This window comes from Daphnia pulicaria, chromosome 10 (assembly GCF_021234035.1).
Source record: "Daphnia pulicaria isolate SC F1-1A chromosome 10, SC_F0-13Bv2, whole genome shotgun sequence".
In the NCBI taxonomy this organism is placed as follows: Eukaryota; Metazoa; Arthropoda; class Branchiopoda; order Diplostraca; family Daphniidae; genus Daphnia; species Daphnia pulicaria.
This window is the reverse complement of record NC_060922.1, coordinates 1,771,039-1,786,514: the sequence shown is the minus strand read 5'-3', so window position 1 is coordinate 1,786,514 and position 15,476 is coordinate 1,771,039. Positions and strand designations below refer to the sequence as shown.

The window sequence follows — 15,476 nt, the reverse complement described above, 5'->3', positions numbered from 1 at the left end:
GCCTTCGAATCGTGTAGGAAATTCTGTTTACTTTTTTCACCTTATGAATTCGAAATAGTCATGGACTCATGGTGACTGGCAATTTCAAGTAGCCACACTAGTAAAAATCAAACTGGAACTGCTCGCCCTTCAAAAGTTTTTTTTTTTTTTTTTTCGGTTTCAAGGTTTATGGTGTCCGAAGTTGTGAAATGAGGCGATGATTACTGAACTGGTTTGTTATTCATTTGTTACTCACCTTCACATCACCTTCAAAGTGATTTCAGCGCTGCGAAAATAGAAAACATTTATAGGGTAACAGCTGGAACGTGTTGTTGCTCCCGCAATGGGCCGATGGCCATGTGATTGCTCATACGGAGAGAAACCAACGCCCATAGCAGTCGGCATCTTTTTAAGAAAAAACGGATTAGCCTTCCTATATAAAGACGATGTTGAGCGACCAATCGAAATTTTGGATCTATGGAAAATAAATGAATTCATTTTAGGAAAACTTCATGATTCAAGCCACAATTCTTTGGCAAACCTCCAACACGTGTGTATATTGTCCATCTGTGTCCATCACATCGTTCTTTACGAGTTGCATTTTTTGGCCACAGCACTCACGAATCAAATAACACTACTATTTGTTTTACGACCATGCCTGCGAATATCATAAGACCTTCAGATACCGGAAATGCCTCACCATGTAAAGTACATCGGCGCATTTCACGGTTCGTAAAACCCTCAAAGTCACCGTCCCTTTGTTTACATAACACAACATTATTTCGCATTGGTTCTCATCGAGGAAAAAAAAAAAAAAAATAAACACCAGATTCAGTTCCCATAACTGCTATATAAAAATTTAAACAAAAAAAAAAAAATGCCTTCGTTGTCTGCAAAGGGATTACGCTTAACAGCTTCTTTCGTTAAATAAGCCTAGCCGACCTTGCGCCCCCCATATAATTTGTTCAGAATACTAGAATATTTAAGAGATTATTCCCTTCTTGTTAACCTTCGTAGCGGTGTTTTTTATACGATCCATCCGGCGGATGGCGGGGGCAATAGATTAAACCGCCTTTGGAACGGTTTAGTTAATCGATATATGGGGAGGTTTCCGGGATGAAAAGACGGATCAATTATTTTGCATTCATATATCGTCTGCTATTTTGTTTAAAAAAAAAGTAATTAACAGTTTAAACACGTCAAGTCACACACGTCAAGTCCCAAGAGTGATCTGCTGCCACACCGACTGACCATGCACCTTCTTGTATTGTACAGTATTTCATTTCATTAAAGTAACGGAGATAATTATTCGCAAAACAAGTTTTTCATAATTAAACAGAAATTTTTGGACACATTCAATGAAACAAGTTTTTAAAGGGCTAAAGGTTGTATAGCCATTTCAAAACATACTTCAATAGAGATGAAGGACATGACATCAGTTAATTCTTTTGGAATTTGTACTTATATTGTTATCTTGTTTACTCTTCAAGCCAGATAGACCAATGAGACATACAGACTTAGTATCTATAATGATAACCATACAATACTCATATCCAAGGTAGAACTAACATGCAGAGATAACTCTCCATTTCAAACTTCACCATAGTCTTGACAAACTGCTGAAACAATCTGCTTTAGGAAAATGTTGAATTCCGTGTGTTCGTTGTCCATGATAACCCAAATTGGATTACTAATTTTGGTTGTATTGGGTGTCATAAAAGCGTATCTCATCCTGACGACGGGAGTTTGCACCAGTACGAAGAAGTTGACTGGGAAAACTGTCATCATCACAGGAGCAAATACCGGCATCGGCAAGGAAACGGCGCTTGATCTGGCAAAGAGAGGAGCACGAGTCATTCTGGCATGTCGAGATCCTAAGAAAGCAGCCATTGCAAAAGGTTTGTACATTTGAATGTTATATATGTTAATTTCATCTTGCTGGTTTTTCTCTATCACATCTTTCTGTAGAGGACATCATTCGTGAGTCACGTAACAAAAATGTGTTTATTCGCCAACTTGATTTGACGTCGCTCAAATCCGTCCGCAAGTTTGCCGCAGACATTCTCAAGAGTGAGCTTCGTTTAGACGTCCTAATCAATAACGCTGGCTGCGCTACCATTGAGAAGAAGTTGACAGAAGATGGACTCGAGGTTCAGATGCAGAGCAATCATTTCGGACACTTCCTTTTGACCAATCTGCTGTTAGGTAAGTCTCTTATTTGTGGCGTTTTTTCTGTGGAAGGAAATAATCGATATGGTCGATACATCATTCATGTGTCGATATCAAATCACTTCATGTGCGTTTCTTCTTTCACGTTGACTAAACTGAAGGGTTGATGATGAAAACTGCTGGAACCAAACTAGAAGTGGAAAAAAGTGTCCGCATCATCAACGTTAGTTCAACCGCTCACAGATGGATAAAAAAACTGAACTTGGATGATCTCACATTTGAACGTGATCCATCCGATAATAAAATTCTCAACATTTATGGGATCACCAAGCTTTGTAACGTTTTATTTAGCAAAGAACTGGCCAAGAAACTCGAACCATTTGGTGAATTCAGCTATTTGTTAATTTTTCATGCTCGGTGAATGAGTATTCCAATATTCAACGGTGGAATGAAGAGTTATTTAGAGTCCTAATAACAATTAGGTCGAAACATGACATATAAAGTAACATAAAAACCCATTCAGATGCACAAAACTGTCATGTTCTTCTTGCTCTTGTATGTGCCTCGCCCCAGGTTTGCTGAAAAAATCTGCTCCCTCTCGTATTATATTCGTCTCTTCCATGGCGCACTCCCAGACTAAAACATTGGACTTGAACAACTTAAATTCGGAACTGTCTTACAATACCGGCACAGTGTACATATTGGCTTCTTTTTTATATTGACTTTCACAGATTGATTTTAACGCTTATCAACTTTTTACCAGATACTTTTATTCCAAGTTGTGCCAAGTTCTCTGTACTCGACATCTCGCACCTCTTGTTATCAAATCCGGTATAATAATTAAAGTACAAGTAAATTTAAATGAACAACAATGAAGCAACCTTGTTGTTTTATAGTTCAAGCTAATTTTGATATTTTTAATCACCTCAATTTTAAATTCAATTGTTGCATACGATAAGGCGTAACCGTCAACTGTTTGCATCCTGGTGCTGTCAAAACTGAAATCTTTCGCAACGCTCCAACATGTAACATCATTTTTGATATGTTGTTGTATTCTGATTCAGCCAAATATTACTCGAGTAATTTAATTAGGGTTCCAGATGGTAGCCGCGGTCTGCATTCCACTTTTCTTTAAGGTTTTTTCTTTTTTTTTTCTTTTTCTGTTGCATTTTAAAAAATCTCATTCCACTGTTTAATTAGTTGTGAATACTTCATTTTCATCAAGCATACATACACTAGAAATTAAATGTATATTAACTTATTATTTTTTCTTATAGGTAAAAACATTACTGTCAATGCTCTTCATCCGGGTGTCGTTCAAACTGAATTTGGTCGTTTCCTTCCTCATGAGACTTTAGTGAAAATTGCATCATATGTGTCTTCTATTTTCTCAAAGGTTCAAGACGAGAAAACTGAGAATTCAATTTTGTTTCCTCATTCATTACTGAGATTGATTTACATATCCGTTGAACGCTATAACTGTCTACCTTCTATATTTCAGTCGGCCAAAGAAGGTGCGCAGACAAGTATTCACTTGGCTGTGGCTGACGAAGTCGCCAACGTTACAGGAGAATATTTCAGCGATTGTAAGGTAAATATTAACTTAAAAAAAAAACATTTAGAAATAATATAGATGCCTGCAAATCAAAGCTGATGCATACAACGATAATCTAAAAGTTGATAAAGATGTACCAGAAATAATATTTGCAATGCAAGTTTTAAATATTTTTTGAATTCAAAATACAATTTTTTTAAAATCACAGATTGCTAAAACGTCCAAGTTGGCAAAAGACCTCGAATTAGCCAAGAAGCTGTGGGAGGTCAGTGAAACTTTTGTCAAGTTGAAGCCAGAAGAGCGCCATTTTTAAACACCATTAAAACAAGGTGATTGTTTTTGTGGACGTCCAATAAAATAGGAGTTCAATGATTATGATTTTATTTAATGTACTTTATGATAAGCGAAATGACTAATGGGAGGAAAGTGTAATATGTGTTTCCATAATCCGTGTTTTGCTTTTGCCGCTTTTGCCATCTGGCCAGGATAACCGATTCGGAAAATGGCAACACTGTATGGTTCCTATCTCAGCTGTTCAGTGTTTACAACTGTAAGCTGTCAGTTGTGCTGATACTTGTCAGTGGTCACTGTTTCTCAGCTTGGGTCTATTTACTAGTTGACTATATACTTTAAAGCAACTATCAATACCAATCATTTACGAAATAATCAAAATATTTCCTCATCAGAAACAAAGAAACAAAAGCTCGGAAACCCTTCGCTTAAGAAATCTAGAATCTGGACAGTTAATAGCGACGTACTTAGACGTATCTTAAAGAATTAAATCTAACAGATCGAATCTGTTTACTAATTTATAAGTCAAATTTTATTAACAAAGCAGCCATGGCTCATTTATCAGCTGGCAAAGTCAACTTTAGTATGCTGAGAGAGTTGGCAAGAAAGGTACAATTTTATACAGTAAAAATAAATTTTGTCAACAGTTTTGTTATTGTTACAGGATATTGTTTCTCTTTTAGAGAAGTTCAGTGGAACAAAGGTATTTTGGTGTGTGCTATTCCATATAAGAAATTTACGTAAATTCATCAATCATGCTAGGCGATATTTTGGGATGAACAACTCACTGGCCCCATTGGTTTGGTGGCAGAATACAGTTTTCTTAAGGAACTAGATGTTGTAAAAATGTTCCAGTTAAAACCTGGGCGTTTGCCTTCCATATCTGTTAAAAATATACTGTTCATCACAAGACCTGAAGTTGAGCTGATGGATTGTATTGCAGATAACTTGCACAGGTATGAATAATCTACATATTTTAACTTTAAATAGTCAACAGTTAGTTAATTTACATTTCAGCGAAGAAAGCCAAGGACATTCTGCTAGTAAGGAATATCAGTTAATTTTTGTCTCCCGACGAAGTGCAGTATGTGAACAGCGGCTCAAGGTTGGTTAAAGTTACTTAAATCAGCGAAGAAGAAATTGTTGACAAAATTATTACTTCATTTAGGACAAAGGAGTGTATGGAACTCTTACTTCTATTGATGAACTGCCTGTTGATTTTTTCCCGCTAGATAGTGATGTCATTTCAATGGAACTCGATAATGTTTTCAAGGTATTTATTTATGAGCCAAACTTTGAAAGGGATTGCTTGTCATCAATTTCTTCAAATTTCTTCTCAGGATCTATATGTTGATAATGAAATCAGCTCCTTACACCAAATTGCTCATGGGTTAATGTCCCTCCAAAGTTTATATGGCATTTTCCCCAACGTTGTGGGTAAGGGGCGCCATGCCCGTAACGTATTCGAATTGATGACTCGAATGCGACGTGATATTGGGGTAGACTGTGATCCCCCCATGTCTCCGTTGTTCGACACTCTCATGATCATTGATAGGACTGTAGATTTGATAACTCCTGTTGTCACTCAGTTGACCTATGAGGGTCTTATCGACGAATTCTATGGAATAAAACATAGTAAGAAAGTATTGTTAGCTTCTGTGTAAAACAATTATTTTACTTGCATTTTGTGGTTTCATTGTTATTTAGATACAGTCAAGCTTCCAGGAGAAAAGTTTCAAGCCTCATCACCTGCGGGCCAGTCACCTCGCTCTGATGATAGCTCTGTTAAATCTGTTGTTCTAAACTCGGCCGAAGAGCTTTACGCTGATTTGAGGTGAAATTTTGAATCAGACAAATTTTGCTTCCGACAGTTTTAAAGTTATTTATTTTGCACAGGGACAAGAACTTTTCAGCCGTGGGTACTGCACTCAGTCGCAAAGCTAAAGCTATTTCAGCTCAGTATGAAGAACGACACGAAGCAAAAACTGTCAGCGAGTTGAAGCAGTTTGTAGCAAAACTGCCGCAGATGCAAGCCACCAAACAGTCGTTAGCACTACGTAAATTCTTTGTTGTATTTTTCCTGGCCATTATTTAAGCTGTATTACGCATAATTTTTTTTACAGATACATCTGTCGCTGAATTGATTAAAGAAATCACTATTTCAGAAGCATTCCAAGAGGCCCTTCAAGTGGAGCAAGACCTTTTGAATGGAATTGATACTGACAAAGTTTGTCCATACATTGAAGATTTCATTTGTAAGCAGGAACCATTGACTAAGGTAACTGAAGTTGCAGTTGGATACATTTGCCATTTCCCTTTATTTTACATTTATAATTATCACAGATTCTTCGCTTGATTTGTCTGCAATCTGCTGCCAATAGTGGCTTGAAGCCGCGCGTCTTAGAACACTACAAAAGAGAAATTATTCACGCTTACGGATTCCAGCACATGATTACGCTTCACAATCTTGAAGCTTGTGGTCTCCTTCGATTGCAGCAAAGTAATCGTCCTTTTACTGTTATACGGAGAGCGCTGAATCTTACGGTAGACGACGTCAATGAAATCACACCTACTGACATCTCCTACGTACATTCTATTTACGCGCCACTAAGTGTACGATTGATTCAATGGGCAGCTAAGCCCGGATGGAAGCAGATTTCCGATGTGCTTAATTTAATTCCAGGACATTTGGTCCAAGAAACTCAACCGATTTCCATTGATTTAAGAAGTTTGTTTCCGTTTCTTAGTTTTTATGAGACCTTATAATCACACTTCGACTGTATTTTAGGAAATTCTAGAAATAGTGTCCATAGTTCGATTGAAGAAACAAAGGTCACATTAGTATTCTTCCTCGGTGGATGTACCTACGCAGAGATTTCTGCTCTTAGATTTCTATCTAAAAGGGATGATGGTAAGTAATTTGCGTTCAACATATTTTGCAAATAACAACTTAAACGATAACTTTTTTTTTCCTTAAAATTTTTTTAGCACCTACAGATTATCTAGTTGCCACGACAAATATAATAAATGGTGAGAGTTTCCTTACTAGTTTATCTGAAACTTTAAATGGTAACTCTCTAGTCTAAGTATAATGTTATATATTTACCCCATAATTCTACATCTAAATGAAAGGAGTGTTGCATACATTTTTGCTGTGTATTAAGAGTTAAGTGCTCTACTTAACCAGACCAGTTGCCCCTTCTTTTTATGAGAGGTCTGAAAATTTTTTTATTTCTGGAAATTGTGCCATGCTATCTTCCCATTGTTGGCCATTAAATGTCTTTATGATGATATCCTCTATTGTTCCTTGATCAACACAGTGAGGCATTATACCTTATTATCAATTCAAAATTTACATTATTTTTAAAGGCCCATGTATTATATTTTATTTAACTGAAATTATTACCAATTCCATCAGGATTAGACCTTGGAAAGTAAAAACTCTGAACTCCACATGTTTTACAAAACTGATAAAATAAAAACATTTTAAACATTTAAAGTAAGTAATAGAATCAAGATGAACTGATTGGCAATGAATAAAAGAATAACCTGATGCTTCGCTTGGTGAGTCCCAAAGGTATATGTACTCAATTGGTCTTTTCCTTCGAGTAAAGTAAAATTAACTGATGGAACAATGAAGTGCCGGTTTTGCTTTTTGGTACATATGGTACAACTATTAGAAATAAATAATTCAATGCAATAATGCAAAATAAGAAAGGAACGAACGTGTAATAAGTTTATAATTGGATTACTTGCAGTCAAAGACAACTACAATCGAAGGGGCTACTACTTTAAATCGCACTTGACCACAATGACAGCCACCATAATGGACTATATTATGAGAAGTCTCCATCATATAAATTTAGATTTTACACATACTATCCCACTTCAATTACGCAAAAAGTCACAGAATGTACGAGGCTATTAAAATACTAATAAGTAATAAGACGTTAAAACCCTCTGAGGTCTGACTAAAAGAGAAAAAGACAAAGACTCTCGAAGACCGTAGAAATGCGTAGAAATGTAAACAATAACATCACTATCTGCCGCTGACAGCTCTACCTGCGTTGCCATTTTCGAATTTTCAAAGACAATTTCCTGCGTTTTCATTGTTGTCATAACTATGACTATTAATAACTAATTATATTTTGCGAATGTGTTGTATCTGCCTTGTGCAAATATTAGTTTACAACGTTAAGCTGCGTAAGTACGTTTTGCCGCTCTCAGAATTGTTATAAATTGGCAGCAACCGCTTTTCTAGTTCTCCCGGAAGTTCGTCTGCTGCACTGCAGTGCATGAAATAAATTAATCAAATTAATTACTTCCCGCTCAAAGTATGTGTCTCTGTGCTGCCCTGCAAACTCAGCCCTGGTGCTGCCAACTCAGCAATGTCAGCATAGTTTAATATATAACCTTCAGCGTTCAGCCATCGAGTTGTTCGATAATAGTGAGTGAGTGAGTGAGTTTGCCGACCAATACGTCCTATAGTTTTGTTTTTCCATTGCGATCGTATCCGTCCCCCCCCCCCCCCCACGGGTTTACATATGGTTGATACAAAGTATTCAAGTCATTAAGTCAAGGAAATGTTTGAAACAGCACAAGATTAGCAGATCATATTGGTGCAAGAAGTGAGATAAAGGTTGCACACCTTCATGGATATTCAATGTCTTCATGCGGAATAGGAAGGTAAGTGCTATAGGAAGATTTTGTTTTGTGTCTTTGTTGGGCCAAAGTTGCAGTTGTAAATACAACAACAAGTCTAAGGCATTCAAATACAGTGTGACTGTGCAAGTTGTCTCTCCTTATGAAGATTCCAGCGATGAAAAGAAAGTACCTCACAAAATGAACCCAAATGATATCAATCCCTAAGCCACATACAGTCTATGTGACCTGCCAGGCACTATGTTTTGCCTGAAATAGCAAGAATTCCAGCGTGTTCTATTCCGTGTAAATGTTAGATAACCTTAATGTTTCCTTATGTTTCTCATCAACTTATAGGAGGAAATGTGAAAGGGTCGTGGCCGTCGTGCATCCTACCGTCAACTATTTTGTTCAAAATCATTTTTTTCTACTGAATGTGCCATCGAAATGATACAGGTAATAACCAGCCCTAGCTTTATGCATTTCATGTAATGCTGAAACATATATTCTTCTCGTTTTTTATTAGGAGTCATAATTATCTGCTGTTTGTATTGAACTTGCTAGATCACCAACCAACCCCAGCATAGACCAATCTCTCATTTCATCTTCTCAAGAGAAGATTGGATAACTGATTGGAGGTTTCATGTGTAAGTTTACTTATCATTGAAATATTTCCATTGCAGTCTAATATGTATTTAAAGTATTGATCTCTACTTGCGTCTATCTAATGTTTAAGAAACGCTTTTTAGTGTATACTGATAATTGTTTATTCTTTTAGATCATAGACGTCAAGCACATTGATAACACAAATTATAAACAAGCTGGCTTATTTTTCTTTTTTTATTTACAGGTTCTAAACTCCAGGTTTCGAAATTTGCATGGCAGACTTAAAAGTCATGTCCTTTCAAGAAAGTCAACAAGGTCCCTTGTTTACTAACCTGTTGGCTGCTACCCTTGAATCTCCCTTTTTACTTTCTTTAGCGGGCCATCTTTATTTGAGGTATTGCTTTCTGTCGCTACAATCTTGTTTGAAAATGATTGTCATCCAAATAAATCTTCATTCTGCTTACAGGGTAATCCTTCGCTACTATGGACTTCATCCACTGGTGAAAACCGACGAGAGAATGCTGTAATCCAAGACTGATAAATTGTGTAGTTAGATTCAATTGCAAGTGCATACCTGGGCTCCCTTCTTTTCTGTGGCCCCGTTTCCCTAACTAAACCAACGCCCGCCGGTGGTCACTCACCCGCTGTGAAACCAGGAGGAGGGGAGGGCTCTGGTCGAACGGGGACTTGGAAGGTGCATGATCCGATGAAAACTTTTGGAGGGTCATGAGTCTAACCCGGAAGCCTTTTATGACTACATCTCCCCGGTAAAACTTGCCTCGTACTTCTCTCTTCTTCTCGGTCCAGATACTATCTCTGGGGGCCGTAGACAAAACCTACAACAGCATGTGCGAGTTAAACAAAGCAACCCACTACCCAATGAAACAAAAAGCCATGGTTTATTTTTTGCGCAAATCTGCGTCGGTCAAGTTACAAATTTTTCTAATTCAACAGCTGTTGTGTCTTGATGCGATTAAAGATCGCCACTGTATTGAAACGATACACGAGGAATTAACACGAGATGTAAACGAGACGGACATGAAGTAGAACTTGTTCGCATCAGAACGCGAGCCCGAATGCCGCCTCAGCCACCACGCTCGCCGCTCCTCTAGCGGCGTATTCTTTGCGCCAATCCAATCACACATACACACTTGACAGACATGATAAACACAAATACACAACAACCCTTCCCGAGCCCCCGCTCTCCGGTGATGGTCGATCACCATCGAATGGCGGCGCCGGACGCAATATGGGAGATTGATAATTTAAAAAATAGATGAAGGCGACACAGATACATTGGAATGTCGCGCACGCCGACGGGATTGGAAGATAGTGGGAACATAACATGGATATAATAGCGGGGAAGAATACATTCTTCACATGCCAAATTAAACAGAAATAATAACTCGCGGCTTGCGTGTGCGGGTGCTTCTGCGAGGCGTCGCTACCGATGGGGCCGGTAATGGTCGCTGCCCAGTAGACGTAGAATCGGGATCGCCTGCCGCCATTTCACCTCCATCACCGCCCGGGGAAGATGATTCCGCCTCCTCCGCCGATGTCGCTGGAACCAACAAGCGGAGGAATCGCCTGTTTCTCCATAAAACGCTGCCGCTCGCAAATTTTATGCGATACGAGCGGTATTGCCCGATCGCCACTATTACGCCAACACGGTCCCATAATTTTGTGTCCGGGTCTTGCACTCTCACCGACGCACCGATGGATAGCGGATGGAGAGGGCGCGTCCGGGCGTCGTAACGGAATCGGACCGCGGCATCAGCTGCCGCCTGGAGCTCCCGTGCTGCTATCGCTTCTTTCCATTGACTCGCGTACGATGACCGGTGGGCTGGTAGGATAGAACGAAGTTGATGACCAAATACTATTTGAGCCGGCGATAAACCACTTTCATGCGGCATATTACGGAATTCGAGGAGTCCAGTGAGGAAAGCTTCCGATGATAAGTCGCCTGATGGTGCGAGCTTTGCCACCAACTCCTTTACCGCCTTCACCGCCGCCTCCGCGTGCCCGTTGCTTTGGGGATAATGTGGCGACGAATTACCCCATTCGACCCCCCACCGCTTCAGAGCCTCCTGGAAGATTCCGGCGCTGAATTGGGGACCACCATCCGATCGGAAGCGCATCGGCACACCCAGTTCCACGAAATTACTTACGACGGCTTGCACCACTTCGCGTGCAGTCGGATCGCGTCGCCACTGATGAACCACCGGCCAACCGGATAGCCTGTCGGCGTACACCAGCACATGCAGCGACCCGTGCTGAAAGAGATCTGCTGACACGTCTTGGAAAACGTACGTTGGTGGCGGGTCGGACATCATTGGCTCCTGGCAATGGCTCGGCAAACGCTCCTGGCAAATCGCGCATCGCTCGATGAGCATGGTCACGTCATTGGTGATTCCAGGCCAGTAGATCGTCTGCTGGGCGCGCCTTTTTGTCCTGACAATGCCCTGGTGAGCCGCATGCAGCCTGTTCAACATGTCCTTGCGTGCCGCCATAGGTACGACGATTCTTGAGCCGTATAGGACGATGCCGTTATCCACCGATAAATGATTTCGAATCGACCAGAATTGCCGAATGTGATCGGGGGTGCGTGCACGGTCGACAGCAAATCCGGATTCCACGGCGGCCACAAGATCGACGTAATGGGGGTCCGCTGACGCCGTCGCTCGCAGGTTTTCACATAAACTATCCGTCAAATGGCTCGATAAATCCGGCTCGTCAGGTGGGCTGCAAATGCTGCTGATGCCTTGGAGTGTGATGCGACGCACAGAATACGCCAACTCTGCTCCGACGCATTCATCGTCCGCCGCCGGGTCATTTACCGGCGCCCGTGATAGAGCATCAGGAATAGCGTGGTCTTTCCCCTTTCGCCATACCGTTGTGAAGGCGTATGGGGAGAGACGCTCCTTCAGGCGCTGGATCTTGGGATTGTCGATAGCGTCCAATGTATATCGATCCAATATAGCCACCAATGCCTGATGATCGACCACCAATGTAAAATTGGGCAATCCGGATAAATAAAGTCGGCACTTCCGGATTGCCCATTCCACCGCCGCCAACTCCAGTTCCACCACTGCATATCGTGACTCCGTATCCGAGCACCAGCGTGAGTTAGCGTCCACCAGCTTCCAGGAATCGCCATGGCGTTGTAGAAGCGCATATCCCATGCCATGTTTACGCGAAGCATCCACCTGGATTGTTGTCTCACGCATGGGGTCGAAATGCACCAGCACTGGCGGAGAGACGAGGGCCAGCTTTACAGCTTCGAAAGACCGATCATGATCCTCGGTCCATACGAAAGGATTGCGCGTGCTGAGCAGGGGACGAAGGGGACTCTTTGCCGCCGCCACTTCGGTAGAAAAGCCGGCCAATTGCTCAACCAATCCCATGAACGATCGCAGCTCCGATACGTTGGTTGGCTTGGGAAAATGCGACAGCGCTTTTAATTTTTCTTCCTCGATGGTGATGCCGCCGTGCCGGATGTCATATCCGACCCAAGAAATGCGGGGTTGAGCAAACTTAAATTTCTCCTTGCTGAAGGTGATTCCTGCCGTCCGCGCTGCCTGCAATACTGCACATACTCCCGCGACGTGAGCTGGAAATGTCCGGTCAAATCGCAGCAAGTCATCAACCACTCTCACAGTGTTGGACAACGCTGCAAATGCGACATCCGCTCGCCGATTGTACTCGTCCCCGGAACAGCATAATCCCATGGACGCCCGAAGGAATTTGTAGCGACCCCAGGGGGTCATAAACGTAGTTAGATGTTGGCAGGAGGGATGGAGGGGTATCTGATAATACCCGTTGGCCGCATCGAAGCTGGTGAAGTATCGGCTTTCACTATCCACTTCCGCAACCGCGTCGCGTGGTGTACGCGTTGGATGGGTAGGGCGTAGCACGAACTTGTTTAGACGTGTATGATCCACACATATACGAATTTTCCCAGTTTTTGCGTTCCGAATGACGACTAATGGAGCGGCCCACTCCGACGCCTCACTGACTGGAACGATCACGTTTTTCGCCACTAGGTCATCGAGTACACGTTTCACGTCAGCACGATCCCCGAAAGCAATAGGTCGCGCACCATTGACATAAAATGGGACTGCATCGTCGCGGAGCTGAATTAACATGTCCGGGCCTGTCATTTGGCGTAACCCCTCTTCCTGGTCAAAAACCACTTCAAACTCGGCGCTGATAGCCGCCTCGATGGTCGAAATCTGCTCCGCGGTAGGCTCCAGAGGGATGTAAATATCCTTTAGAAATGTCTCGCCCGATGAAGGTGAAGTTGAATCACGTGGTAGACTTTCCTCCGGCGATGAAAATGTTACCGAATGCACTCGAGACAGCGGCTTCGGGTATTGTCGATGCAGAATATTTAATTCAACGCAATCCAGTCGGCATAAGAGCATGCCACGAATCTCCGGGCAGAACACAATCGTGATATGAGCGCTCCGATCTCCATACCGGACGTGAATGTCGCGCTGTCCAATGGATAACAACGGAGAGGATCTGTCGGCCATCACTAAGTCAAAAGACGAAGCTGCCAGATCCTTTTCCGAGAGGCCTAAAGATGCCATAACATCACGGCCGCCGACACTGACCTCAGCGCCTGGATCGGGAATAACGTCACTGATTTGAGCACCGACACTGCCATCATCACAAATCACGTCCAACAATATGGTCGGAGAACAGCGCCGTCGATGAGTATCCTGGACATTTCCGATGGTGATATGAGCCATTTTGGATTTAGCTCCGCCGCCCATTCCTCCGTTTGCGCCGAACTTCCCTTTGTCACGATTGGGGCACCTGGGAGAGAAATGATCTGGTTTTCCACACGCATGGCAATTTCTGCCCATCGCCGGACATGTCGCACCATTCACATGAGCCAAGCGGCCACACGCGCCGCACTCGTTCGATGACCGATTGTCAACCTTGCCGTTCTTGGGATGAATAGCTGCAACACCTGATTGCCCACTAAGAGTGCGCTCGTTCGCACGGGCCGACTCTTCACTGCGGCAGATGTTGACCGCCACCTGCAAACTGGGGAAAGGACTGATGGCCAATAGCTTCTTCTTCGTCTCAGCGTCGCGCGTCCCGGCAATGATACGAGTCACCAATCTCGTTTCGGAACACGCACCACATAAATCTGCTGCTTCTGCTAGACGGCGTAGGCCGATGTAAAACTCATCGAATGATTCTGATGGACCTTGACGACGTTCTTCAAACGCCACTCGGTCGAGTGCTACATTGCGTTTCGCACGGATGTAATCCGCGATGAGGTCGAGAACTTGGTCGGGGGTCGTAACGGTTGCGGGTGTGATTCCCAGTGCCACTTCTACCACCTGTTGCATCGTGGAGTCTAGGGCCATGCGAAAAGCGGCCATCTGTTCCGTTACTGGATAGGTGAGGAGCTGGTTCAACTCCGCAAAATCGTTCCACCGATTTCTCCAAGAACGCAGTAACGAAATAGTGATGTCACCGTGAAGTTTATCCATGCCAGATGGATCGAGCCGCCGCCTCTGATGTGGAACAGCATGCCCAATAACGCCACCAGCAACACCTCCTCCACCGGCACCACCGCCGCCTCCACCAGCTCCACCTCCACCAGCGCCACCGCCTCCACCAACGCCACCAGCGCCACCGCCGCCACCAGCACCTCCACCAGCGCCACCACCGGCCATAAAAAGAGCTTGAAGTTGCGCCGTCAAGGCCGTCAGCTGATTGGTGATGGTCGTCTGCCCTTGTTCCATGGCGTCCATGCGAGCATCATTGGCCGTAATGGCGGCCGTCGCCGCATTGGCCGCAGCCAACGCATCAGCTGCCGTCGTCATGCTGACCGGGATCGAAATGCGGGGGGAAGTATGTGAAGGCCGATGTTTTGACGAGCGAAGAAAATATGGAGTGTTCATCAAGTTAACAAGTCACAAAGGGATGCTCAAGAACCGCGTGTCACTGAAAACTACAGTATATATGAGCTGAGATGGCGAAAATATCGCACACTAAAAATGTCTACACGATGTCTATTCGATTGCCAGATAAACCAAACTGAAACGCGCCCAATCACACATGCATCGGGGAAACGGAGCACAAAACCAAAATGGCGGCGCCCACCGACACACTGAACACGTGAGGGCCAACGTTGGGACGCCAGCAAACGAAAAATCACAAATAAGCCGAAACTGAGGAAAAGGTTATGCCAACTGCGCCATGTTGTGTCTTG

The 15,476-nt window shown here is 42.9% G+C and overlaps 4 protein-coding genes and 1 long non-coding RNA gene across 7 annotated transcripts; 3 read left to right on the top strand and 2 right to left on the bottom strand.

Annotated features, from left to right (window-relative positions):
• The first annotated feature begins 1,257 nt into the window (after positions 1-1,257).
• Positions 1,258-4,076, top strand: LOC124314185 (retinol dehydrogenase 13-like). Of its 3 annotated transcripts, none has more exons than XM_046779301.1 (8): positions 1,262-1,877; positions 1,948-2,184; positions 2,722-2,842; positions 2,912-2,979; positions 3,108-3,173; positions 3,241-3,284; positions 3,426-3,544; positions 3,650-3,739. In XM_046779301.1, exons 1-7 carry the CDS (start codon positions 1,622-1,624, stop codon positions 3,504-3,506), a joined length of 873 nt encoding a protein of 290 aa, XP_046635257.1. In that variant the 5' UTR covers positions 1,262-1,621; the 3' UTR covers positions 3,507-3,544; positions 3,650-3,739. The 3 variants fall into 3 exon arrangements, with proteins under 3 accessions (XP_046635255.1, XP_046635257.1, XP_046635256.1); XM_046779300.1 differs by lacking the exon at positions 3,426-3,544 and adding an exon at positions 3,912-4,076 and having other exon boundaries at positions 1,264-1,877; XM_046779299.1 differs by lacking the exons at positions 2,722-2,842; positions 2,912-2,979; positions 3,108-3,173; positions 3,241-3,284 and adding exons at positions 2,310-2,531; positions 3,912-4,076 and having other exon boundaries at positions 1,258-1,877.
• Positions 4,077-4,230: 154 nt separating this feature from the next.
• Positions 4,231-7,497, top strand: LOC124314054 (vacuolar protein sorting-associated protein 33A-like). The gene is made up of 12 exons (XM_046779049.1): positions 4,231-4,603; positions 4,659-4,697; positions 4,757-4,950; positions 5,012-5,099; positions 5,163-5,267; positions 5,335-5,629; positions 5,702-5,828; positions 5,891-6,051; positions 6,118-6,272; positions 6,338-6,722; positions 6,783-6,905; positions 6,983-7,497. Exons 1-12 carry the CDS (start codon positions 4,544-4,546, stop codon positions 7,078-7,080), a joined length of 1,830 nt encoding a protein of 609 aa, XP_046635005.1. The 5' UTR covers positions 4,231-4,543; the 3' UTR covers positions 7,081-7,497.
• LOC124314285 (centromere protein V-like) lies at positions 7,137-8,021 on the bottom strand. The gene is made up of 4 exons (XM_046779453.1): positions 7,747-8,021; positions 7,544-7,667; positions 7,401-7,461; positions 7,137-7,327 (listed from the first exon to the last, which is right to left on the bottom strand). The coding sequence occupies exons 1-4, from the start codon at positions 7,848-7,850 to the stop codon at positions 7,200-7,202; spliced, it is 417 nt and encodes a 138-aa protein (XP_046635409.1). The 5' UTR covers positions 7,851-8,021; the 3' UTR covers positions 7,137-7,199.
• A 222-nt stretch (positions 8,022-8,243) lies between these two features.
• Positions 8,244-9,901, top strand: LOC124314324. Its single transcript, XR_006911135.1, has 5 exons — positions 8,244-8,680; positions 8,993-9,091; positions 9,162-9,282; positions 9,486-9,635; positions 9,708-9,901. It is a non-coding gene; the product is annotated as an uncharacterized LOC124314324 (long non-coding RNA).
• A 728-nt stretch (positions 9,902-10,629) lies between these two features.
• Positions 10,630-15,087, bottom strand: LOC124314538. The gene has a single exon (XM_046779734.1). The coding sequence runs from the start codon at positions 15,085-15,087 to the stop codon at positions 10,630-10,632; it is 4,458 nt and encodes a 1,485-aa protein (XP_046635690.1).
• Between the last annotated feature and the right edge of the window lie 389 nt (positions 15,088-15,476).